Raw genomic sequence first — 27354 nt, 5'->3', positions numbered from 1 at the left:
CTGTTCCATCAAGATGGGGCGAAATGGCACAACCATGCAGTTATTATTCTCTGCAGTTATTAAGGACTATAATGAGAAATTGGGACTTTTTTTCCTGTGCAGTTTTGAAACGACCACATTAAACTTGCTCTGTTTGTTTTAGATGTGATGATTCCTTATAACGAACTTGTCACGGCTGAATCGCTTACAAAACAAAAAGAAGCCAGGTTTTGGGCACACACAGAAGACAAATCAGAAGTAAATGACTACAAATGTCTGTTTTTCATGAGAATTTATTAATTCTGTCAAATAAAACATACCACTTAAAACATGGAATGACAGAAGTGAGAAAACGATATTTTGGTATTGCAGACAGCCACAACAAAACATTTTTAAAAATCATTACAATTTTGAACACACTGGAAATATTTTTTCTCTACCCCTTACTTTGAATACATTAGGAAGAGAACTGGCTTCTTAGTATTTATGCACAGCAGACATAATAGGATCCATTCTATCATGATGGCTAGAGCTATCTTGACTCTTTTGTACTCAGCCAAAGCAAATGGTAATAAAGTACTTCAGTAATTAGGTAATGGTCATTATATTATCTTATCCACTCTCAAAAGATATTAGATCAAAGCAGACAGGCATATAGATGTGTGAAAAGCATGGTACTTGATCTGTCAAGAAAGAAAAAGCAGCAAGCATGCAATAAATATACAATGTATAGTCAATGATGTAGCATTTGGATTAAATCGTGTCACATGCATGGCGATATGGCCAGGGTTATAGCCGTCATTAAAAGTTTCTACTTAAATTTAGATACAAGATACAACTGTAAATTCCAAACAAACAGATGAATTTCCTGCACATCAAGTAACCTGGGCACATCCATGCAAATCTCTTGCCATAACCATGTTAACCTGACATAATTTGAGAATTTATTCACTTTGGACGAAAGTTCCTGCAATGATCATGCATTCATTCTATGACAATGGAATTAAAGCTGTGGCAGTTCCATTTCTTTAAAACAAGGCAGAAAGCATACAGCCCGTCAGCGATACAACTGTGCACCGTCTCCAAACTGGGCATGTGCAGAACAACACTGAACTACAAATGCAAAGCTCAGATAGAGGCTCTAGTCTGTAAAGCTAGTCTCAATATCGGTGCACTGTACATGTACCGACTGCTCAGACTTGTGGATTGAAACTAGAACATCTTCCCAAATAGGTTTGGATGTACAAAACATTTTAATTTTAACTTGCAGTGTTGAAGTTACAATTAAACCATTATTTCGTTAAAGATAGGTGACCTTTGCACTTAGTTTAATCAAAAATTACCTTTAAAAGACTACTCCCATTTTCATCCCTGACTTCTACTGTATTTTATAACTATATAACTCTGTCCATGACATGTAACCCCAAGAGGAAGAACAGGGGTTTGTAAAATATGAACGCTAATAATATACCGGGTTTGTCATTATTGAAATGAAATCCTTATTCTTCATTTATATGAAAATGTTTTTGTTTTACATCTGAATAATGGAATGGTTTCTCAAGTTCATTACAGGAAAAGCACTAATAAAACAGCAATGACTGAAATAGGAAATGAAACAGATGTTGATCTATTAATGACTTTATTGCAAAGTTAAAGACAGCCCTCCCTGTAAAACACTAACCAAGTGTCAATATTTAGAAATCAACTAAATCTAATGAGACAAAGTGAAATATAATATCCCTAATCCATCTCTCACATTATTACCAAGGTAAATATACAGAATGGTGAGCATATCATCCACTGAAAGGACATAAAAGAATGATCAGAAATGATTTTACCAATATCCACTACATCTGCACAAAGAGCTGTACAACAACTCAGGAGTCATATTCTACAGTATAAACAGCAATGTTCCCTTTAAGGGCAGTAAAGCATTTGATCCAGATGAATTGACATGTTTTGTAGCAGTCATTGCAATACAACATGAGTTTTAATATTGTTTTCTTTCTCTAAATTAAGTCTACCTCAACCACACTGGAGCAAGTCATTTTCAAATATAGCTTTGTATACAGAGATGTGTACTGTGTATGAAGTGCAAGGAAACTGTCCAATACATAATTACAAGGAAATATATTACACAATAAAAAAAAAAAAGATCTGAAAGTCATTTGTATATGTAGACAAAGATCGCACTGAAAACAAACTTGAGGGGGAGCAGGCTGGTATTCTTTTAACCTACGGGTGGATCTGTACCTCTGTCCACCTAAAACACAAATCCCTACAACTCTTTTGTTTTTCTATTGAAAGTATCTGCATCATGTTAAAATGCTTTTTTTAAAAAAATGAAGAATTTCCATGCAAAAAAGAGTAAAAGTAAGTTGTAGGTTATTTGCACCAAAGGTTAAAACAACTTGATATCTCAAGTCTGTGATTTCCTATTTAAATTGCTAAGGTACTATTAAGAAAAAGCTGACCTGGGGAAAAAAGTACATACAGTATAATGAATGTGTTAACACTGTTAATATTTTATGGTTTGGACCACTAAATTAAAAGTGGAAAAACACATACAAGGCATGTTAACCAATTATACATTCTCTGATTTGTTAAGACCATCCTGAAGCCCACTTATCAGAAAGAAACATTATAATTTACATTATTAATATATACCATAGGTCTATCAACACTTTCCCCATTGTTCAACAGCTTGTAAGGCAGACATTCAAGCTGAAATCTGATTAACTGCAGAGCTGAGAGCACAATACAACAAGACAAAACACAATGACAATGCAACCAGTCAAAACCCAACCCAGTGGTGTTAAGTCCAGCAATCAAACAGAACATTTGCAAAAGCAGACAGACCAGCCACACTAATGTGGCACTTTACATGGTTAAAATGATTTGGTCCGATGGGAACTTTATATGATCTTAAATCTGGCAATGTTAATTTTCTACAACTTAAATTCATACCCAGTTTTGAGGTATGATGATTATTGTCTCAAAGGTTCTAGCAGCAATTTTCAAAATGTTATTCTTCTGTATTTTGTGTTACTCCTAGGAACTTTACTTCTTGTTAAAGAACTTACAAAAATAATCTCCTACAAAGTGACTGTGCAAAGAACAAAAATGTTCAGGCAATGTTCAGAGACACCTGTGAAACCTCACAACTCTCAGGAGTTTGGGATTTTCCCCCACACAGGAGCTCAAATGTAAAAGGACTGTTTTATTGGAAGATTGTAAGGTATAAGATGGTGAAAAGGGAAAATGTATTCCTTCTTTCACCTTGATTTCATTCTGGTTTCCTTTCCTTTATTATTTTGGACAATCATGCAATTATTTTTTGTCAATAAGGCTTTTTGGTATATCCTCTTCAAAGTAATTAATTTAGTTAAAACAAAGTAATTACATACAGACAAGGAAAACTGCACTTTATCAAAGTATTCATGTAATTTCTACCGGGACACTACAAATGTCTTCCGTCAGTATGTTAATTAAAAAGGGTGTTAAACCAGCGACAATGCATATACTGAATGCTGAGACCATATAAAGATCCCATTAAAGGATGGAATATAGTGTTCTCGATGCTAACACTTCTTTGTAGGTCTGGGTTAAGGTCCATTCCCAGTTCCTGTTCAGGGATTGTGAAAAAGAAATTGGAATTGGGAATTGATTTGAATCTGAAAGAGTGAATCTGGAAAAAAAACCTGGAATTGACTATGGCCCTGTTATACACCTTGTTTGGTGCAAAAGCCAACCAAGACTGCAAATTCTGCTCTGTGTAAGAAGTGTGGGAATTGCAAGAGGAGAATAAGTGCTGCGGTACAATCTGCTGGAATCTGAACATCACCTGTAGAAGATGCTGCACGTGGGTGAACAGCAAAACGGAGCGGTTATTTAAATCTCGGACGGTGTCAGACACTGAGGAGGGGTTTTGTTTTCCGGATGTATGACGCTTCTTTTAGATCCCCACACCCCCTGAACACCCAAAGACAGAAACTGTTTCTTGATGGTAAAAATAAAACGAAAGAAAAAAAACCCAACGCTTATGAGGATAGCCTCCTGCCATGGTGTGGAGAGCAGGTCAGTACAAACTCCAGGCCTGCAGGGAGGAATCGTGGTAACTGATCTGCTTTCCACACGCACACATTCAGTCCATCTTCTCCTTCTGGACGAGCTTCGGGGCATCGACGAACTCCTTGCCGTTGAAGAGAATGATGGCTGCGGTCCCGAAGCTGGCTGTGCCCCAGAACAGCACATAAGCCAGGGTCTCCGTCCAGGTGTCACCTGCAAGCACACAGGCGAAAGAGCGCAGCAGGTGAGAAGATCACGCACGACAGAACTGCAATGTCTCAGCTGCCCTTGCTGATCAGAATCCGCACACCGAAGTGCTCTGAAGGTTAGCTGAGACAGCTCAGACTAATAATGTACTTTCAATAATGTAATAATGTAAGCCCGTTGTAATACAAAGGCCTGGCCAAATGTTACTGGCCTCTTTTTTTTCTTTCACTCTTAAAAAAACATACGGTATGTATTTCTAACAGCTTCAGAAGAGCAGTATCTTTGTATTTGTTAGCGCAGTGATCTCAATGGGTATTCATTTTAAAACAAGGGGCTATTTAGTAAACGGATACTGAATGCTTACCTGCCATTAGGAGACAAATGATGCACATGGAGAACGCAACTACCATAATGATAGGCAACTGAAAAGAAGAAGAAGAAATGTATAAAAAAAACTCTAAGGGCAATTATACCTGACAGGGGATAATAACACAAAGTGTTTGCCAGGTGAAGCACAAACACATTTCCTGGACATGACAGCAAGAAGCTACAGGCTCCAGCAGTTTTTAGGCGTGCTTGGCAGCACAGAACGTGCAAAAAAGACATTGTTTCATAAAACTACTCCACCTCAGGCAGCGTACAGCTTGTTAAACCACCTAGCTAAGCAGACATTCCCTCCGGTATTGTGGATAAACTCACAGTCAGGAACTTCCAGTCTTTCTGTACGTGCAGAGGAGTTAAAGCGTCTGCTTCATCCACTGCATAATTCCCAAGGAAGAGATCTATGGAGTCCTGGAGACGGAATTTGCGGGAAGGGGTTATGGCAGGTATCATGATGTACGCCATTATGCACTCGGTTAAGCCTGGACTGACATGCTAGTGGGCTAAAGGAGATGGGAGCTTACTTGTCTGAACCCGTCCGAGAAGTTGTTCTTGTAGTATCTGATCATGGAGTTCCAGCCGTCCAGCACCAGGCCCCACTGGGTCCGCTTGCCAGTCCTGAACAGACACGTGAGGAATGTGTCAGCCTCGTCCACACCACTCTCCCTTTTTTTTTCCCGGATTTGGCAAAGAGGGGAGGTGTGATTTATGGTACTGGCAGGCAGACGGGAGGCTTTCAGACCACAGGAAACAAGCCTGTCCTCATGTGGGCTGTGAACGTGAGCTTCAGTTTCTGCTTGGGGTGAAAACGGTTTGGTCGAGTTTGCTGGGCCCTTTCGGTCTGAACGCTGGCCTAACACTTGACCTTCCCTGCCACTGAAATCCACTGTTCCTTCACAGACAGCACAAAAAGGCTTGGGCTGTGGGGCTAGTGAAAAATATTCCAATCCAAACACAGATAAGCCCGAGGGAGTCTCAATTGGGACCGATCTATCAAGACTCGTTAAAGTGGACAAGATGACCCGGTACTGCAACGCTGATTTCAATTACAGATTTTAAGATGCTAAAAATTAACTAAAAAAAAAAAACTCCTGCTTTTCTACTTTGCCAGAAAAAAATAAACTGTTATAAGGTGTGAAGGTCAATAGGCTGGTGAACAAGCGGAATCTTTCCGAATGAGAAGCCGGGGGAATGTAAGATGTTCGGAGTGTTAGAGTATTACCTTGTGAAATCCGTCTTTAAGGCCCCTGTTCCTGCGTACTGCTTGGCGCAAGCATTGGCGTTGTCTGCCCACGCTGGCAAAAGAACAGGTGACAACCGTTTAAATGACGCAGTAAAAAACAAACAAACAGGGGTCTTGGTAGAGCTCGTGACCTGACATCGCTCACCATTCTTGTAGATCTTCTCAAAATCTGCTTGTTCTTCAATCCTCTGTCCAACATGGAGGACACCCAGCCTCTGGAAAAGGCAACAGAAGTTGATGCGATCAACAATACAACGGAGACCAAGCGATTTAAAGTCTGACAACCTTACAATGTTATTTCATCATAAATTCACGTAAAACAGCAATTATTTTTCAATGTGCATCACTGAAACAGTGCCATCTCCGTGTAAAAATGAGCTGCCCTCCCACTGTGGCTGAAAGGAGAGGACTGTAAAATAGTTTATGTCACACGATTAAATAACACAGAGTTCAAGAACAAAACTCCGAGCCTACAACAGCAGTCATGCCTTCAGAAAGACGTACATGCCACCCTCCCAGGACAGGATCAGAGTGGATGAAAATCAACAGTGGGACAGCACTTGTGCAAGACACAGTAAAAGAAAGCTTTGCTAGTTATGCAAATGATGTGCAAATTCATGATTGCCCTTCACAACATTGTGACATGCTCGGAACTGAGAGAAAAAAGAAAAAAAAACTATCCTAAATCTAACCACAGGCTCAGGTGGGTAAAGTAGCCAATTCATTTCTTTTAGAATTAAAAAAAAAACAGCCAGGCTTTACAGTTCACATGTTAAACTGTACTTTTCGGATGCAACTGAATGTACACGACCCTAATAGAAACGAAACGCTTTTATTTCACAGGCTGCAGTTTGCGTGAGCCAACGAGGCATGCTGGGAGCAGGCGAGACATGTCAGGAGCCGCTCAGAGAACTGAAAAGCTCCAGCCGCTAGTTTGCCAGCTAGCACCTGAGGCAACCGGCGCAACTACAGCAGGGCTGTAACTCCGCTCCGGACGAACATGGAGAGCTTCTGTCAGCACCTCATCGCTGCCCCCCTGCCCCCCCTGCCCGCTGCTTGCCTGGAGCTGGGACTGAAGGGAGCGCCGCGCCAGCAGGCTCTGGATGACGTTGGTGCGGTCCAGGCAGTCCATGCAGTTGCTGCGGAACGTGCCCTCCTGCTGCTGCAGCACCTTCCCCTCCGCGTCCACCAGGAAGTACCTGCGGGGAGAGCCCACAGCCGGGCACGGCCGCTCAGGGTGCCGCCCTGCAGCCTCAAGCCCGAAGGCCTCGCAATGTAGTCACAGAGCTCGTCGAGCACCACTAGTCAGCTCTTACTGATCACTTGCACTCCTGATCCTGAGCTTTTGGCCCATCAGGGACTTGTACGCCCCTCATCAATCAGATCACGGCATGACACCAACGACAAAGATCTACAAATGGCTCAAAATGGCATTCAAATGGTCGCGATGTCAATAAAACACCGTCCGTCACCCATTTGTGCATCTATTCCAGTGCACTCAAGGATGAGCTGCCCTGTGTAAAGAACGCAACACCAAATGCAGAAGTAAAAGCTGCTCTTTTGTTATTACTGCTTTTCTGGAGGAAAAATAAAATAAAAGACAGCTTCCTTAACAGAATGAGGTAGATCGAAGTTCTATACGCTACGTGGAGCTTACACGCAAAACTTTTTACATCCCGTTACAAGGCGTAAAATGACATTAGCAAACGAAAGCCTGCTACTTTAGGTTCCACATCAAATATAAACGAGACTTCAGACTTAAAAACCAAACAAACAGAACAGCATACCCAAACTCATCCTGCATCTCCGCCACCTTGTCCACTAGGGTCTGCAGCCGGTCCCACCTCATGCGACTGCACTCCTTATGGAAGTCAAACGCGATGTATCTGAGCCGGGGAGGGAGACACACAGCTTGTGTTCATGCTGAAATCACAGGTCACAGCGCTGACCGTCTCAAACCCAGAACACTCCTGACCTAGGCCTGAGACCAGTGTCCCCTCTAAGCTGTGCGCATGTGTGCGCACGCACAGGTTATGAAATCAGCGCACATAGGAAATGTAATTAATTAATTAAAAATATATAAATTCCCCCCAAAATATGATCATAATAAAACAAACATGGTTGTCAACTGAAAAATGCTAAACTGACCAAATGGGACTGGATGCGAGAGGCTCGATTTGGCTGTGTGCAGTGTTATTTCTACTCAATAATCGATATCTCCGCCCTCGCAGTCTCGAACCTCACTGCTCCTGCTCGCTCCACACTCAGTCTCTATGACTGGGCACGCTGAGTCGCTGTCCCGGTCTTTTGGATCTCTATGCTTCTATGAGAACGACTATATTAACAAAAAATAATTTCAGGTTTACACTTTTACATACACTCAATTTAGTGCGCGCACGTTTTTGTCACTCGCGGAAAAAATGCGCACAACTTGAGATTTGTGTGGACACAGGCCAGGGAACAACGCCTGAGACGGCCACGCACCTGAGATTCCGAGTATTCAACAGGAGAATGGCAGCTTCTCATCAATGGATTTCTAATAACCATTAGTTTTCGAGCAACAGAATGATCCATTTGCGATTGTAACTGAGCCACACTTACTTCACCATGCCATTGCCCAGGCTCGACACCATCTTGGCAAAAGCCTGCTCTAAGGGTTTCTCAGAGCCCTTCTGGTTGACCTGGAACGAAAACGGGTTCGATTTTCTCTTCAATGTGCATGCTACAAACTCCTCCCTTCGGAAATGGAAATGTGACGGGGGGGAAAGACGTACCAGGTTTAAAATCACTTGCTTTCCGTAGATGATAATCTGTGAGTCAAAATGCCTCTGGAAACCATCAGACTACAAAGAAAAATTTTATGCAACATTAAATGCACAAAGTTTTAAGAAAGAAAACACTACATACTGTATATTTTCCAGAGCAGGTGTATATTAAATTTTCAACTATTGTTGCAAAATGCCTTAATATGTTCACTCCTGCTTTAACCGTGATATGTCACAGAATGAGTATAAAGGTTGTCAGAGTCTTCAGATGAGTATATTTGTGTATATAAGAGTTCAGGTACGTGTAAAACTGACTGGACTCTCTCATCCTTTCTACATTCAGAAAAGCAGCGGTTTCAACTTTTAATGGTGGTTTAAAAACAATAACAAGACGTTTCCTGGTAAAATTGCCCCTGGCCCTAAATACAGATTCCACAGATACGTCTGTGGTGTTTTCAGGAACAGACTGACATGCTAGACAGTGAATTTAAAGCCGTAAGTAATGATGGGAATAACTTACGTGATTCACTGTTTTGCTTATCTGTGGCTTTGGTTTATATCTGAGGTTTGGTCTTTGAGACCAGAAGAACGGCATGGATCCACGAGTCTGAAAAGTAAGGGGTTGCAAAAACTGTAATGTAACATTACCTTAAAAAAAATTAAGGCTCTCATTGTTTTCCCCAAACATCTCTAAATCCCCAGTGCTAATTTTTGACTTAATTGAGTTGTTTGCTCACAAATGCAAAGTTTGTTTGTCCTGAGCGTCAAAAATACCTTACTTCAAGGATACTGTTTTCAGTAACTTCAGCAAACAGCCCCTCCTCAACTTGCTTGCCTTTATTTCTGAATGAAGGCACACCCACGGAGGGAGGGGCCCTGCTTTGGATACGCCCACACGGGGGAGGGCCACTGCGCCTGGCACGCCCACATGGGGAGGGGCCAGTGTGACGGCCACTGCGCCAGAATCTAAATCATTGTACAGCAAGACATCATAAACTTATATATGATGCTTTAAAATTCTCAGTAGTACTTCAGTGATTCAATAAGCAGAAACATAAGAGATAAACATCCACGAATAACGCTGGACATTCGCAAATCCCTTATAAGATGTTTGGCACAGATGGACATCGACATGTAATCCATGTTTATGGCAATTCATACAGAAGCACATCACACAGCACCTGTGGCAATGATAGCAAATCACTGCAGATGAAGGTTATTCTCCGTCTATGGCTGGTATGTTGAACTTAACCCTCGTCTTTCAGCTCACCTGCACAAACGAAGCTTTACCCCCACTGTACTGTACAATCTGTTCCGTTTCCACAAAGTTAGCAGCATGCCCTTCAGAGTCAATACCTAGAAAGACAAGACCACTCTGTGTCACAAATACATTACGGGAATTATTTAAGCCTGATCAAGACGCCGGACCTAAAGGTGTCACCATATTGTAAGCAAGGAATCAAGGGTATTCTTGCGGATTTGTTTTTCGCAAGTAAACAGGGGTGTTCTGTTAGAAAACGGGGCGCACGTCAGTTTCAGTTCAAGTCTGCAAAGCCATGCAAGAAATATTGTAACCATCATAGAAAGGTAGCTTGTACTCTTAAATCTAAGATCACTTGGATGGTTTTGAGGTGAGTAAACCCCTCGTGGGACTGCAGACCCCTTGCGGGGAGGACAAGGGACAGGCAGCGCAAGAGAAAGGAAGTCAGACGAGGACAGTGCGACGGACCAGGCGGGCAGAGGGAGCTCTCACCTCTCACGTAGTACCGCACGCCCGCGCGGAAACAGCTCCTCCTGGAGATGATGACCCAGTCGAAGATCTTGCCATTGATGCAGCCGGACTTCATAGCGATGACTGGGGGCTGGGGTTCAGGGTCATACCGTGCGACCAGTCTTCCAGGAGTTGGTGCAATGATTTCAGTTCTCGGCAAATGGGAGAATTCGCTTGTACGCAATTTTTCAGACCACTGAAAAGCCAATCTAGCAGTCTACTTTGTCTCAAAACCCAAAAATTCGATTTTCCTAATCAGTGCTGGGCAAGGACGCTGCAGAGAACATTATAAAGGACAGCTTTAAGGTGCGACTGCCTTCACATAGACCTTATTACTAGTGTGACCTTCCACATATACTAATGTCTTTGCGACGCGTTGGCGTCTGTCAGTGACACAGTGTAGGCGATTAGCACTTTTGTATTTTCATGACTTTGGCCTTTCACGCTTTCCTTGGAGTTTGTGATTTCCATTTCTTCTGACACAAACAAATTCACACTCTCTTAAGTTCTCTTTACACGTCTCTCAGTCTCCTATTCCTGCAGTCTCTCTCATTCTGCAACATGCCTGAAGAAGACTCTACTGCTGAAATGGCGTTTTTATTTCTTTTTTTCTGCCTCTCAGTGTGGAATTAACCTCTGCTTGTTAATTTGAAACCTGGATACTGACAAAGCACCTCGTTCAAATGTTTTTATTTTTACAGTCCAAAATTTGCCTTAACCTCTGCTACCAGATAGTGTCTAAAAAGGCAAAATGCAGCTCCAGATTCTTCTTCTTCTACAACCAGATTGTTTGCTGAGAAAGTAGCTTAATGCCATATAAAATTACTTCAGGCCTTCTCCCTACCTGACTAAGCAATAACACTTGAAATACAGGTAAGACCAATCCGATTCTTTTAAAACACCATTACGGATACTACTTATGGGCATAAAAACACAAATGTGCTACAATGCAATTCTCACTAGTGGCCCCTTATAAACACTAAACCCCTCAGTTTCCACAATGTATACTCCCCAGGTATCTTTTAACATTAATGAGTGTTGTAGCAGGCAAAAACACAGATTCCTGACTTAATTAAACAGCACCAACAATAAAATAATTAAAGGAAGTACAATTCGGAATTAGACTAAAACATAGTATAGTAACAATAACTGGATCTAATTCTCCGAGATCCGAAGTTAATACAGACTTTGCAATCTTACTCAAACTCAAGGGAAAGCATGTGAAAAAGCTAATCCATTAAAAGAAGCTTTACACATGTATTAATAATCACTGTACGGCAACACTTGGCAGACTTAGACAATTAGAAAGCTCTATTTGAAAGGCATGAATACAGCGTTTTGTTTTTTTTTAAAAGCTTCTTTCAAGCTCCAAGGCCATTGCTCACAAAAACTGCTTTTGCATAGAAGGCTGTTTGATCTAGATGTCAGACACATTCGTATTAAAGTAATGTCTAACAGGATAGAAGTCTGCATGTCCAAACGTGTTCAACACACTGCTAACCAATTCTCTGATACACAGCTTTTCCCATACATTAAATCATATGATGATGAGCAAGACTAACGTGTGCCAGGAAAGGATACATCCATGTAGTACTGGAAAGGCGAACTTGTGAAGCTGTGGGACAGATGAAAGAAAAGCACACTAATGAACCTCCCGTCAACTGAATTGCTGCGAGAGCCCTAATTGGGCTAAGTGTGAATTAATCAACTGAGGGGAAGGAAAAAGACTGATCTAGTCCCAGTCCCATTCAGGAGAAATACTGAAATCCTGACTTTACTGACACGTCTGACACAAATCCAGAGGTTAAAAGAAATGGCTCCGTGTTAATCGCACATCTGCCAAAATGCCTGTTGTTTTTAGTATATTTTATTATGATTGAAACGGACTATACTCACATCCTCTATACGCAGAAATGCGTTCAGAATTCATGCAGGATAGGTGCTTTCATATACTGCATTTGCTCTGTGAAATCCACTTACTGGTACCTGAATGGCCCAATAACAACTGAACTTTCAAGCGCTCAAAGTCGTTCTTGGGTTATTTCCCAATTTTTAAGAAGAAATGTGGAAATAATGCCAGAAGGGGAAATACTGTGGAAGGGGTCAGGCGGAACACGTTTCACAAGTCAGCACAGCACCACTGAGGACCTGTGCAGTTTCTTTGCTCCCCTCTCCACTGCACTCATTCGATTTCACACCAAATATTTGCTCTGCTGGCAACGAAATAATAGAGCCCAGTATTTGTGACATCTGGTTTTTGCAACTGTAAAAAACGAATTCCTGGCTCTTGTGCATTTGACCTTGATAGGTGCAAAATAAATGTAACGTTTAAAGATGAAGACCCAAGAAAGCACACCTTTTTTTGAATGATTAAAACCCCGCCCAACCCCTACACTTACCTCAGGTTGTGCTGTGAATTCTCTCAGGAGATACCCGTTCCAGACAAACCTCTGGTCTGCCTGCAAACACCAGAAACAGCACCATATGTCAAGACACAAACATACTGTCTGTCCAGCTCCCTGCCCTTCGCCGTTATTTGGGAAAGGAGGAGAGAATTATAAGGGCACATGTTTACTCCCGGGTTCGTAAGCAAATCTTTAACAAACAGATGCACAAAGTCACTGCAACAGGCACCAGAAAAAGCAAATGAGGACATGTGCTAAACATCCCTAGAAAAAAAGATATTTGGAGACTGTACATACAGTCTAGGCACAATTAGTAGGTACTGTACAATAGGGAAAAACAAAATGTTTTACTTTACAGTATTAGCCTGTTGAATCACTATTTGGCTATTTGATTATTTTTGGTGACTCTATACAAAGCTTGTTCAGGAGCTGGTGTTGTTAGGTTGTTCCAATTAAGCGGTGGACTGAAGAAAATGTATAACTAAACACAACTTTGTGAATGTTTAGGACTCATAACCAAAACACGAAAATATTTGAACTGTCAATAAAACGTGCTACAGTATAACTGGTCTTCCATTATAGGCGTCATCCTGAACCTAGAATCATTGGGATATTTGTTTCTTAGATTGCTACAAGCCCTTCTGGTTTTGCATGACATGGAAAAGACAGTTCCTATGTAACTAATTCATTGCCAAGAACTTCACACTGTAATCTGAACCAGAATGCCTCATTTATTATGAACGAGAGCGCTGGTCTGCAGTGCCCAGGCTTATTTCTCTTCCGTCGTTATTGTTAAATACAAAGCTTTATAAACATGACATTTAAACTCTTTCAAAAGAGTAAATGTGCAGTATATATTAAATATATTTTAATTTCAGAACTTTTCTCTTACATTGACAGTGCCAACATGTTTTTTTGATGAAAAGATAAAAACCCATCAACATTATTTTTTTTCAGATGTTGCAATTATTTTCAGAAAAAGGACAGGAATCACATACGGCTACGTGTTTTTATAAAGACGAAGAAGAAATAATATCCGTTACCAAAATCTTATTTTTAATTTACACCGGTTAATGCATGATTGAGTCATTGATTCATGAACAGAGATGGAAAAGTTTAAGTATGTAGTGATCTATGGCTACTGACCATCAAATTCCCTTCTTAGCCTGTAACTTCATTAACCTCATACTGCAATACTTTTAGCTCTCTCACTATCGACATTCTATACTTTACAAGACATTTAAATGTTTTATAAATGAAAATAAGTGTATATTACTACTTAAAAGGCTATATTTTTGAAGAAAGACTAAGTGTTCAAATTTAACTCAGAAGACTGTTTTATTGTTTTAATCAGTATTTACATCAGTCCTACAAAAAGTTAAGCCTGCGGAGACCCAGGAAAACTCCGTTACCCTTTCCAGCAGGCTCATTTCCTGGAACTCGGGACTGGTGTTGGACAGGCGCTGTAGGGAGTGGGTCAGGTCATAGTTGGTGGCGAAGTAGAACCCATCTGTGCTCAGGACATTGTTGATCATCGATAAGAAGGTTTTGTTGTCTTGCATCTGGTAAGAAGAACAATACTCATGCTCATGAAAAAGTATAACATTTCAGTTTTGGAGGGTAGGTTTGCAGGGTTTAACCAACTTGTGAGAAGTGGGTTTAAAATTTTTATTATGAAAAAGAGAAATGCTTTTAAATCTAAAAAAAACTACCCTAACAATTACTTTATCCAGTTGAAAAAGTTCATATTCCCCCTTTAACAAGCAATGTGAACTAAATGCGCATGAGGTCAATCAATATTGTCCTCACCCTGGGACAGCAAAGTTTAGATGCATTTCCTTACCAAGCAAGATCTGAGTTCAGAAAGCTAAGAACAGAGAGGACTGTCTTGAGGGCATGAAGGGGAAACTTAACTCAAATGATCAAAGGGTGTTTCTGACGATCTACTCGGGATAATTACCTTCACTGCGAATGACTAAGTCCCTCATATTACTATTGAAGAATACACCTTCAACAGTGATGAACCACAGCATAAGCAGAAGCAAGAAAGAGAAATAAAGAACATCACCTCCCTCCTCCTCTTCCTCAAACCTGTCCTTGTTCCGGTCAGTATTGAAGGCCAGACTCTCACTAGCTTATTTAAACATTATTAGAGACGGGTTTATTTGAGCAAATACTGATTTCCTATATTGTGGTTAATCGAGGAGATCCAACACATCATAGGTCGGACAACCACATGCACGCCGAGGAGACAGGTAGCCGGTTATATGAAAGACGTGCACCACAGACAAACCGAAAACCAGCTACCAATAAGACTGATTACATTGCTTCTTGATGCGGGGACCTGGCTCATCCTGTAAAGTCTGTAAAGCCTTTTCAGCAATCATGCTGTTCTGCCCCCCCCTCTCCACCACGCTTCCAACACATCAAGTCCAGTCTCGTGACAGGGAAAACCTCAACAGCCTGCTCAGGTCACTCGCTCGCCTAGCTCTTCTTCATGCTCGGTCTGGAGTCTACACCGAGCAACCAAAGACTACACACTGGGTCAGCCTTCTGCATCTTCACCTCTCTACGGCAACTAAAAACAAAAAACCTGTGGCTGTCAGCAGTTTTATTTGAGGTTGTATCAAGCGTTTTCTATTTCAGTCTCCCATGTCTCCCCTCTTCTGGATGCTGTTACAAAGGAATACTTACTCACACAAAGGGTAACGAATGCAGACAAATGTCCCAAAGCTTTCATACCTCTTGAAAGACCTTAAAACTTTTCTACACTTATAACAAAAATGGGCTTTAAACCCCCAAAATATGTATGTATGAGGAATATGTACAGTGTATCCTTCACTCCCTCATAAAAACACATGGTAAGAAAAGAGCTTTAAAGTCTTCAGTGTGATAAACACAAACCACATGCGGATAAAAACCTGTAACATTACCTGATTGTCTGTCAAATGCAACACTGTCTTTTTGTAAGATATCACATCAAATTCTGCTGCCTTCCAGATAGCATGACCAAATAAGTCTCCAACTTTTCTCTTCCTGGTGATAACAATAAGATACATGCCTGCGGGGGGGAAAAATAAAGTTCACTGAACATTATCATTATTTAGCTCTAGGAGAACAAAACAATTCTCTTTCACCAGATGAAGTAGAATATTAGCCTGTTATTTCCTACTTCTACAGAAGAAGCAGTTGCAGGCTTAACATTTCAGGCCAGCACCTCATGTGTGAAAGTGCATTATGACTACTGACCAAAAAATAGCTCTGGCTTGAATACTCAGCGTATGATTTTTCTCTTTTGAACGCCAGGATTCTGCATTGGATTACATTCGTGACCCACTTGTAGCGAAAATCCTTATTACGACTCTGAACAAACGTGTTCCAGCTAAAGCAAAAATAGCTGAAACGGTGCTTAACGTCTGCTTATCTCCCAGTGAATCACACCATCCAAGCTGAGATTTAACATGTACAAATACCAAAGTACTATGGGGTTTTTGTTTGTTTTAAACCTCACAGGAGATAAAATGTTCCCAAGTGAACATCCTGGCTTTTGTTGACCATATTTCTGTCTTTACATCCTTTATTATTGGTCATTTGCTTTTTCCTGCTGTCCTGTGGTTTTTCCCAATTCCTGAGTATTTCCACTGAGACAATTGTTTTATTTTTTGTGATCCTTGTGAAGACCTGCACTAAGCAAATGCATCAGATGTATTAGAATATACAGCATCTATTTTTCACTTGGGTAGTTCCTCCTAAGAATTAATGTAGCAGAATTTTTTATTAAGATATGTCAATAAAGCCCATCTAGTCTATTATATATATATGGATTATTGTACACTGGTTCTTCTATAGTGTCTAACCTACAAAGAGCACACATCTGTGACCAGAGCACAGTGCACAAAAAAACTCAAAAGCAATAAACTACCAAACCACAGTGAACATGCTGCATCCACAGAAGCATCTTCTGGATTGCTGGCCACCTGATCCCTCTTTCACTTACCATATTAGTAATAATTTACTTACAAATATCCAGGGTGACTTACTATGACTTCATCACTCTCGTCACAGTGTAAACAGAAACCCCACAGTGAAACTGAGTTTCTAATTATGCAGGAGTGTACGTACAGATCTAACCTCACTTTCTAATTCCTATATCTTTTTTCTTGCACTGAATACAAGAACATGCCTTGACAATCCAGTATCACCAACCCACCTGCAACCAGGCGTACTGTTCCCATGACGCCAAATATTGGTCTGGTAACCGCTGAAGGAGGAACGTCTTTCTTCACTGAGGAAACAAGACACCAGTCACACTCCCGGAGAAGATAAGCTTTCAGCATGCTGAACACAAGGCCTTTTAATCCAGAAACCACATCAACATGTGCTCTCACACACCAAGAGCAGCATAAAACAAACAGAGTTTATATCACAGGGATCGCAGATTTAGCTCTTTAAGGAACAGTTCTGGAAAGTAACCAATTTTATGCAAATTGGCCGAGACACTAAACGCATTGATCTCAGAACTGCCTTCTCCACTTCTGTCTTCTCAGGATGTTCGTGATACACTATGTCATGCTCTGCAGCTCCATTTATAGTTTGGCATGCAGAGATGACCTTTTCCCATCTGCTAGCAAATAACTCAGTTTTTGCATAAAATGCTACCTGAAAAACAGTCCTCTAGCACAAAAAAGAGGTCCAGCATATGATGTATTTAAAAAAAAACTTTTTTTAAACTTAGCAGAACAAATTCCTTCGATATAACAAAAAGTACTTCAGCTTTGAGTATATAATTTGAATATTTAAATATCATTGTGGTATGTCCTATGTCCTGACAGGGTAAAATATTGATAAAATGAAAAACTGCCCAAACATATTAATGAAAACAAGGCAAATCTCTTCCTGTCCTTTCAGAGGCAGAACGAGAGACATGTCCCCCTCAGGCTGTGGGGTCTCCAGCTCTTTACCTGTGAGGGTCATTTCTGTGGAGACCCGGTCGATAGCGAGGACATCGTTGGCGCCGTCATCACAAGCTTCTATGTAGAACTTCTCGGGTGTTGTGTGCCTGTGAAAGAGAGTGACATGCTTGCTCAGTTTAAATATATTAAGCCTAAAAATCAGGTTTCTTTTCACAGCACTTTCATTTACATCGAAGGCCACAAGCTGACTGATTCTTCTCATCTTCAAACAGCACTCTGTCTGTACATGTGACATTTTTCAGTCCCAGACATCATCCTCTAGTACTAAAGCCTTACTAATACGCGCCACACCTGCATTTTTTTAGGTCTGCTGTCAGATCTGCTCAGCTGTACCAAGATTATCAGGCCTACAAGACGAGCCGCTACCTCTTAAAAGCCAGAAACACAGCTGGGTGTAAATGTGAAGAAGCTGCTAGCATTCCTGCAGCACCAGCTAGGAGGCTGCTGTACTCTCACTCTGCTGCGCTGCACTGTACAGTAGAGTGCTGTGAGCTGAAAAGATGAACCGGGGCTTGCAGGGCTATAGTGTAGTAGGCCAAACCTTACAGACAGAGCAAAGCATTTAGCTATAAACAAGGGGACTGTGATGTTTAATGTCTGAACCAAGGGGAAGCAGTAAGCTTTCACCTCCCAGATACAATTATAAAGTACAACAAAGAACACACTGTAGACTACTCTACACTGTACAATACTCTGCACTGTAGAGGACTGTTAAAAAGAAAGTACTATTACAATAGCCTGGAACACAAATCTGGAGTAAATACACATTTCCTCTATTAAATGACAATATGAAATGCAAAGCCCTAATTGAATTATGAATGCCCTGAATCTTTTTTTCCACGTTTATAAAATGCAATGTATTTTCCAAAACAAACCTTGATAACTGACATAAAACATCTTCCAAAGCATCCACACTGCTGGATTGTGGCTTGCTATCTTTGGACATCTTTCATCCTGAACTCCAGCTCACTGGGTTTCCATTAGATACCCTACATGCTGGCAATATAAAAACACTGCTTCTCGACTCGTGGAACCCGTTGTGTGAACACATTATGCCTGGACTGATTAAACCTGTCTTACTGAAGCAGAACTTCAAAATCTTCACTACCTGAAAATGTGTGACACCCTTATTGAATAGAAAAAGTTCATTTGTACAGCATTTTAAATCATCCTTATCAGTTTAATTCGAATCTGCCACATGTAGGCCAAGGTATTTCGAGTTATGTCTTAGTTTTTAGGCTGATGGCTGGTGCCAAGATGATAAACTCCTGACGTGAGGTTACAGACTAATCTAAATATGGGTTATTGGACTCTAGGGCAACAGATGGAAAATCTGTACTGCAGCTCCTTTAGGGAGAACCTGTCTGCTGAAAAACACTTCACTCCTCATTATCTCAGCCTTGGCCTGATGAGGAGACAAGTGTGAAATTATTAGAAAGGGCACAAATATATACTGTAGCTGTCCCGGTCTTACCATCTCATGTTGTGACACACAATATAAAGCACTTTTCTGACCAGAGCAAATTGAATAAATTCAATTCTTTCAGAAGGTTTATTGTGTTTTTTGCTTTCTCTGCTCATAAGTCCTAGTACACGGAGCCCCATTTGGAAGACTTTTAAGGATGACTTCTTCATCACAAAAGGAAGAATTATTAATCAGCATGTTTATCAGGACTCAGTATACTGGAATATCGTGCAAAACAATAGGATGCACATTCCATAAACCTGCTTACACAACGCGTTCTGCTACTCTTTCAGATTTCTTGCTGACACAGGTTAGGCAGGATGCAAACTATTCATAAGGGACTCATACAGGAATCCAGTCTTTGCTGGTTAATGCTCTTCTTGGGTTTATGTTACACACTATAGCACAAAAGCTTAAATATTACTGGCTCCTTTGCAGAAGAGCCCTGCTGTGCGAGCTCCTTACATAAGCGGACGAGACATAAGTTTCACAACTGATGCGCTCCAGGAAAAGATAAATCACAAAATGGCAATATGCACATCGATTTCATGGGATTGTAAGCCTACGATAAACATGAGTGGCCCTGTTTGTGATGACAGGTTCAGAGACCTACAACACAGCCTAGGAACAAGCTGGATCAGTCCTGACTCGTCTGTCAGGTTAGGGAAGCAGTGATGAGAGCTGAGTTTGTTGAGTGCTCAGCCGACAAGAGCCCAGTTCACAGCACATTGTGGAACAGCCAAGCTAACAGGAAGTTGAGAAAATAATGTATGAGCGAAAACAGGAAAGTACAGGAAATTAATAATGAGACACCGATGTATCACTGAGGAACCTTAATGCAGTAAAGACTGCCTTTAAAGCAAAATGTGTAAAGCAAACCAGTCCTATTATAAACTTATATAATGGTGGGCGAGACATTAACATCCACTGGTCCTCAGGCAACATCTAAACAATCAGGATGTGAAGTCTTGAACGCACTGAGTGGACAGACAGCATATTTTCGGTTAATAAGCGAGCCCTTAAATTTAAAAGGCTAAAAAAAGTGAATCGATTTGTATTTTGTGAATCCCCCACCCCTGTTTACAATACGTTGCAATGGTATACCCGCAGGCTGAAGACACTGGCAGCCCACAGAGCCTTTTCCGCAGCTTTGAAAGCAAAAGTCAGTAATCCCGAGACACTCTTGCTTGCTAAATGTAGTGAAGCCTACTGCTTCTGCCTCGCATGACTTACTATATTTACATGAAAGGGGCAGCCCACAGTCAATCTGAGCAATCTAGAATACTCTCCGAAACCTGAAAACAAGTTTTCCATACAGCTACGGCGCCTATGAGGAGCTATTTTAAGTACTGTACTTTCAAACCTAGAAGCAGGACTCATATGTGTGCACTTACAAAATCTGTTTCCAATACACCGGTTACTTGCTTGGGTGTGCCTCGTCCAGCACCTACTGGACCACACCCTGAAAATCAATCACTCTCCCTAAACACCTACTTTAAAGAACATGGAATATAGCCAATGGCTTACTGGAAGTCAAAGCTACAAAAACAGCAATCAATCTTATCTGGCACTGGGTACAGATGGTTTTTGGCACAAGACTGCTTTTAAAGTATATATTAGGGTCTCTTATCTCCTCACGGAGATACCTCACGGGCTCACCCCCGCAGGGCAGGGCGCGCCGGCACTACGCACACGTCTCCTCGGCTTTGTGACTCCAGCAGGAGCGGCAGGATTCCAAGGGATGGACAGCAGCCACATTCAGACAGAGCAGGAGTGGTGGAGGAAGACAGCAGGAGATACAGCTCAATCCGGGCTGAGGCTGCCGAGGCTCACACACTCGTCCTCACCATGAGTTCCACGCACCTACAGTAGTTCCCCACGTTTTACCAGACACGCACAGGCAGGCCATGCAAACTCCACCCAGAGGGTTCACCAGTCCAGGATCGAACCCATGACCCACCACCATGATTCTACCCAACAGCTACTGCACTACTGAGATTCGCAGCGCTTGTAACTCTTAAACTTTCCAAGCGAGAGGAGGCCGTCTGGCCCGTTGGGTAGTCAGTGGGTAACCGATCGGAGGATCTCCTCCAGCTGCTTCCCCGAAAGAAATCAAGGATCGGCTTCAACAACAGGGCTGGGTAACGGATCCCGGTGGCACTGCACTAATCACCTCCAAATATGCAGTCGTGTTCTTTTGTTTGTGGGCCTGTATTTGCAGAGTTCTGTTCTTTTATTGAAGACGTAACAGGACATCAGATCTCATGTGGGTGAAAGCTGAAAAAAACTGAAATTCTTCTTATATGTAGTTTGTTTTTTAAAATTAAACGTGCACTGCGCTGTTGGATAAGAAATAGAAATACACTGGAACCCAACATGGTGTGGGATTCCATATTTACAAGAAAGCGACTTCATTCAACTACCCAAGCCAGGACAGACACCAGTAGTCACTTTGGTAACCACTTTTTCTTGTCTACCTGTCTTTCAAGCATGATCTTACCATACACAGTCTGAATGTTACTGCTGACATTTTGCAAAGGGTACACTCAGTCTTTCTCATGAAATTGTACATACTGCAGGTTATTCTTTCGTTTATTTCAAACGGATACAGCAGTTCTTAATTACGTGTTCACGGCAATACCCATCATCCCAAACATAATGTCACTACCATCAGTCCAGACGCTTCCACCTTTAAATACGATTTGCCCGGTTTAACTACAGAACACCGGACTTCCTGCTCTGACTGCTGGGTTGCTGAAGGAGTCAGTGAAATTATACCGGCAGTGGAGTAGAAATCGTCACTGTAAACGAGGGGAATTAGATCTGTGTCGTCGCTAGCGATCCCTTACCTACAGAAATCTAAAGCAGAGTTCTGCATGGCTTGGGTGGGATGATTTTTTTTTTATTTTTATTAAAAGCATCCCGGCATACGGCAATCCCCGACATAATTATCCCGAGTTGCAAGCTTTTCCTCTGCACACAAAAACGGGTCTGTTACTAAGCCGACGCGGCATCGGACACATGCACCACAGCCCTGTGACCTCGCTTATTTTCACCGCTCGCAGAGCTCAGTCCAGCTCAGTCCGCCCGATCATCTGAGCGACTCGCCACTTCCGAGTACTAAGTACAGCCAAGAGCTCCATAGCCGTGACAAGCACTCCTCAGGAAAATAAACCGGGTCCAAGCCCTTGCAGGAACGGCACCCAGCGCCCCCGTTTTTCACCCCGCTCCTGGCTCCCCTTAGCATGAACTCAGCCCGTCCACTGAATCGCCGAAGTCTTTGGGGGGGGAAAGGTAAAAATAGGATGCACTCACAGCTTAAAGCTCTCGTAGGCGGCCGCCATCTTTGCTCCGGTGTCGCTCTGACCTCGGTGACGTGTCGCGTCGCGTCGGCGGCTCCGCCAGCTCGTTTTCAAACCGCGACCCGCCGCCGACCGGCGCTTCGTTTGCAAAACAAGCTCGTTCTTTTAAAAAATTATTTATTTCATCTGATGATTCTTTTCAGTGGTGATGCGGGGGGGAGTTATAAAGGTTTGCTCTTGGCCGGTGAAGCGGTGTTCTTACTGACAAGTACAAAAATAAATAAATCCCGATAGGCACTGCACTCCCAACAATGAAAATCTTCAGGTTATGTCAATATTCAACAGCTTTAATTAAGTATACTTTAAATAAATAGAAAAAAAATACTCGAAGAACTGAACACGACTAGTAACCCTAGTTATGCAGCCTGTCTAGCGAAAGGTTATCTTTATAAAGTTATTTGAACTGTGTATTCATGTGTTCATCAGAGTTGCCAACTTTTATTCTTAAACATTGACTTTTTTTGGCTACGTCATGTCAGAGAAGGTATCGCCTGCTAGTCTTTTTTTTTAAATATTGTTTTATTTAAACACCAGAAATACAAAAAAGGAGACAGAATAAAGACATATATACAGAATCAGACACTTCAAAGCCAGAGTAATTCACACTAGTAAAGAATAAAAATTATACTTATTAGAAATGTCCATTGTATGTCTTTCCTTTTGATTCTTTTAATTTCCAATAGAATGAAAATGAAAAAGGAATTCAACTTTAAAAGCATGAATAGAGGGAGCAGTATTGGACCATTTACATTTGTGGATATTTTGCCAAAATAATTAACAGATTCATAATAAAAACATATCCTTTATCCAAATCAGATCTAACAAAATATAAAATAATATCAAAACCTTTCAATTTAACATGTACCTTTACATATATCGCCTGCTAGTCGCTGCCGAGCTACCAGGAATTGCCTGCGTCACGTATGACGTCATACAAACGTTTGACGTTTCCGCCTTGTAACCGAAAGGTGTGACTTCGATTCTCCATACCGGGAAAATCACGACGGAGTAAAAGCAAAAAAAAAAAAAACCCTATAGATTAGTAACTGATTTTCTTTGACATGTTTAAAAGATACGCACAACATTAGTGCCAATTTCAGTGGACTCTTAAAATAACTTGTCATTCCAACTTTCACGAAACAGTATGATAACCGACACGAATGTACTTATTAAACTTAATTCACGGGACACTTAAAAATAACATTTCATGAATCGATTAATTATTCATAGTAATTAACGCATATAGCATCTGCATCCCAACTATTTGATGTTAAACCTCATGCTTGTCTTTAACGGGCTGTTCAAGGTCAACCACAGTATACACCTTATGTAGCCAGATTTACCAGAACAGGTTTTCATGTGAATTGCAACACAAAACTAAAAATAAAAACAATCCTTAATACGTAAAGAGCAACAGCAATCCCAGTTGTTTTTCTTTACCAACATGAGAACACGTGAAAGGTCACATGACTGGCGGTCACTGGGACATCTGTCCTGGTCGGTATTTCGTAGTTAATTGGTCCCAGGAGCTCATCCAACTGTTTCTTTAAAGAAGAGCGACAGTGTCAATAATGTAGCCGGACAGATTCTTCCACACCCCACAACCCTTTGAATACAAATGTAACTCCTGTTCTCTGGTTTAACGGTACTTTCATTTACTTTCCACTTGTGTCTCCTGCTTCGTGTTTCACTCTTCAGTCTGAAGAAATACACTAGGTTGACTTTGTCAATGTTTTTGAACACTTGACCCGGGTTCCTTTGTAGTCTTCTCTGTTTAAGATGAACAAATTCAGGTGGGGAGCTGCGTCAGCATGCGTAGGCTGCAAAGGAACAAGTAACAGGTTTATTCCATACTGGAAAAAAAGGGAGAAAGAAAACACAACGTTTCGGCTGTGAATTAACAATTATTTAAAATAGGAACAAGTAATAGGTTTATTCCATGCTGAAAAAAAAAAGAAAGAGAACACAACGTTTCGGCTGCGAAGCCTTCTTCATGTGCCTGTGTAATAAGTGTTGCTACTTCAAAGTGACCTGGCTAAGAGCTTTAAAGCAACACATCATGAAGGCTGTCCAAGGTTCTGGTTACTTTCAAAAGACACCGTTGCTCAGACGCATTCAAGACATTTTGCATTTCAAACCAGTTTCTTTTTTTTTACACACGAGTGGCTGACGTGTTTGCCAGTTACAACAGTGAAGGTGAAATGAACCGTTTAAGAAGAGCGCAGGCTTAACCGTGACCCACGCATACAACTGTGGCACACGGGAGACGTGTCCTGCGCTGTGCACACAGGAAAAGTATGTTTGCAGAGACAATATACATAAATAAAGAGAGAGATAAACGAGCTCAAGACCCCCTGGCGCCGCGAGTTCGAACAGCCGCAGCGACGCGTGATTGGCGGAACAAGCGCGCCGCTCTCCGACACGCGATTGGCTCATTCCTGGTAGAAAGGGCGAGCTACGATTGGGCGAAACTTTACCGGGTGGAGGATCGACGTTCTGATTGGGTCATTTCTGGTAGCGACGCGGGCTGTGATTGGATCGTGCTGCCAGGAGCGAACGGAGACGGGGGCGGGGCGCACCAGTTTGGCGATGAATAGGGAAGTTGTCTCCTCTGCAGCAGCGGGCCAGTGGCGCAATGGATAACGCGTCTGACTACGGATCAGAAGATTCTAGGTTCGACTCCTGGCTGGCTCGACTCACTTTTTTTTTTTCCGCCAGCACAAAATTGTCTTGAAGCGTTGTTTGCAATGCAATGCATTATTACTACACTGGTGCTTTAAAACTAACGTGTGCATTGCCTTCGTAGGAGATATTTAATATAAACTGTCTTACCTGCGGTATGCCCACGCGTAACTGTTATTCACAAGGTTTGTTTTTTTTTTTGCTGCGGTTGAGTGCAACTAGCGGAGCAAAGAAAATCTGTCCCTACACGCATGTTATTTCTCACTGTTTTTTTATTATTTTTTTGCCGTCTCAAACTGTAACACATCAAGAGCGTGAAGATGTGATTTTTCGCAGACTGAATTTCGGACACGTTTGATTTCATGTCCTGGGCACTATCCTATTTCGGAACAAGTAATAGGTTTATTCCATGCTGAAAAAAAAGAAGAAAGAAAACACAGTGTTTTCTTTCTTCTTCTTCTTTTTCTCTACCCACCTGAACTATTCTATTTCTGCGAAGTATACAGATTTTAGATATTGAATAAACGCTTTTGGTATCATTTCGACTAACAGATCATTCATGACTGACAGCGATACACTGAAGTCATTATTAGCTGTTGCGTAACCACTAAATTACCTCATTAGTCTGCAACATGGCTGGACGCAAGTGATGAGGCTATTTAAGATGTTTGAGAGCAGCTGAGCAAATAAGAGCTAAAAACATGCCCTTCGCTCCTGCCTTTTCTTTTTTTTCCCGAGTGATCCAGCTTTCACTTCAGCGTTTATCCCAGTTTACAACTGGGCACATTTTAATCGCGTTGACGTGTTTAACTTGAGTTTTTCATGATTTATGAGCCAGTCTGTTGTAATGTCAAACACAAAGACCCCCTTGTCTCTCCCTGGTGTACTCAGTTTAAGCTGTCCAATTCTACATATGTGTAAATAGGGCAGTGGTGTGGATCTCTTCAGTCCGGGCTCGACCGATCTCTACGAAAAGATCTCTTCTAGACGTCTCACGTTACACAACGTTTTTGTGACGGACTCGTGAAGTCAGTGAATCCCTTTTGACTGTTTTAAGTGTTAAAGCACTTGCCAACCTCTAGTTGTGCACTTAATTCCATTACTGCGCTTTTAAAAAGTTGCACAAATTGCCTCATTACCTTACAGGACTATTTCCCTGTTTAAACGAAGTATTTTTTTTTTCAGTTGGTTTAGCTCCATTAAATTCTGTGCCCACACACAAACTTGTACTCACTATGGTAGCGCAGAGAATCCTTTAGGTATTAAATGTGTTACAAAGTTCCCAGAGAATTTACCTTTTCAAATCCCATTGTTTCCATGTAAGCGGACACATGGGTAATCTGTCCTCATCTGGAGAGACGGCAGAGGGCAGTGTTCGTCTCGTTCATATACAGCGTGCTCATCAGAGCACAGCTCATCCCAAACCGAAAGGACAAAACGGGAAATAAAGGTCTTAAGCTTCATCAGACTGGAGGTCACCCTGGTTTCCGCAGCACTGGGAACTAGGAGTGTGTGACTTGACTTGCTGGTAACCAGCTGTACAGCTGGAGGGAACCGATTGAGAAAGCTGATGGCTAAAACATGCAGCAAATGGTGAACTATTTTTTTTGCTGTACTTTTTTTCCCCCAGTTAAAAACGTTACAGGAAAAGGGTCTGAACAAGAACACAGAGGATGCAAATGAAAAAAAAAATCAATTTGTCCCATCTTGGCTGCTTGTTTATTTGCTAAGTGAATATAAATTTACATCCAACTGTTTCCTGAAGGAGTCTCGCCTCTGAACTCCAACCACCTACAGTACAGTATGTGGGAAGCCTGCTCCCAGCACCTACAACTCTTTGTATAAGTGTTTCCTATTTATCTTAAATGTATTCCCTTTTAGTTTGCAATCTACAGTTCTCAATCTCCTTTATTCTAGACAGAATATATTTAGCTACTTGAATCACTTTATATAATACTACCCTGAGACCAGGATTCATTCCTGTAGCTCCATTCTGAACTATAACGTAATGTGTGGAATGGTGACCAAAACTGAACACATTATTCTCAGATCA

At 41.5% G+C, this 27354-nt stretch overlaps 1 protein-coding gene and 1 non-coding gene across 3 annotated transcripts; one reads left to right on the top strand and one right to left on the bottom strand.

The window, feature by feature from the left end:
* Positions 1–254: 254 nt before the first annotated feature.
* On the bottom strand, positions 255–22728 carry sacm1lb (SAC1 like phosphatidylinositide phosphatase b). Of its 2 annotated transcripts, none has more exons than XM_088602118.1 (20): positions 22573–22728; positions 17781–17878; positions 17030–17104; positions 15753–15880; positions 14232–14381; positions 12814–12873; positions 11996–12029; positions 10397–10498; positions 9914–9999; positions 9164–9250; positions 8653–8721; positions 8480–8559; positions 7666–7764; positions 6939–7077; positions 6024–6093; positions 5858–5930; positions 5160–5253; positions 4954–5046; positions 4619–4676; positions 255–4260 (listed from the first exon to the last, which is right to left on the bottom strand). In XM_088602118.1, the coding sequence occupies exons 1-20, from the start codon at positions 22599–22601 to the stop codon at positions 4124–4126; spliced, it is 1761 nt and encodes a 586-aa protein (XP_088458244.1). In that variant the 5' UTR covers positions 22602–22728; the 3' UTR covers positions 255–4123. The 2 variants fall into 2 exon arrangements, with proteins under 2 accessions (XP_088458244.1, XP_088458243.1); XM_088602117.1 differs by lacking the exon at positions 22573–22728 and adding an exon at positions 18668–18753.
* Positions 22729–25240: 2512 nt separating this feature from the next.
* Positions 25241–25313, top strand: trnar-acg (transfer RNA arginine (anticodon ACG)). The gene has a single exon. It is a non-coding gene; the product is annotated as a tRNA-Arg (tRNA).
* The last annotated feature ends 2041 nt before the right edge of the window (positions 25314–27354 follow it).

Source organism: Lepisosteus platostomus, chromosome 12, assembly GCF_059453375.1.
Source record: "Lepisosteus platostomus isolate fLepPlt1 chromosome 12, fLepPlt1.hap1, whole genome shotgun sequence".
Lineage (NCBI taxonomy): Eukaryota > Metazoa > Chordata > Actinopteri > Semionotiformes > Lepisosteidae > Lepisosteus > Lepisosteus platostomus.
Note: the sequence above shows the minus strand (reverse complement) of the source record. Positions and strands in the feature narration are given on the sequence as shown.

Bases quoted from the DNA above. Each gene is read 5' to 3' on its own strand.
- sacm1lb (XM_088602117.1), bottom strand. From the start codon at position 18,738: ATGTCCAAAGATAGCAAGCCACAATCCAGCAGTGTGGATGCTTTGGAA. The intron at 14,382-15,752 runs GTAATGTTACAG...TCTTCTTACCAG, and splicing joins TGCATTTGACAGACAATCAG to ATGCAAGACAACAAAACCTT. The intron at 12,030-12,813 runs GTAAGTGTAGGG...TCTGTCCCACAG, and splicing joins AATTCACAGCACAACCTGAG to CTTCACAAGTTCGCCTTTCC.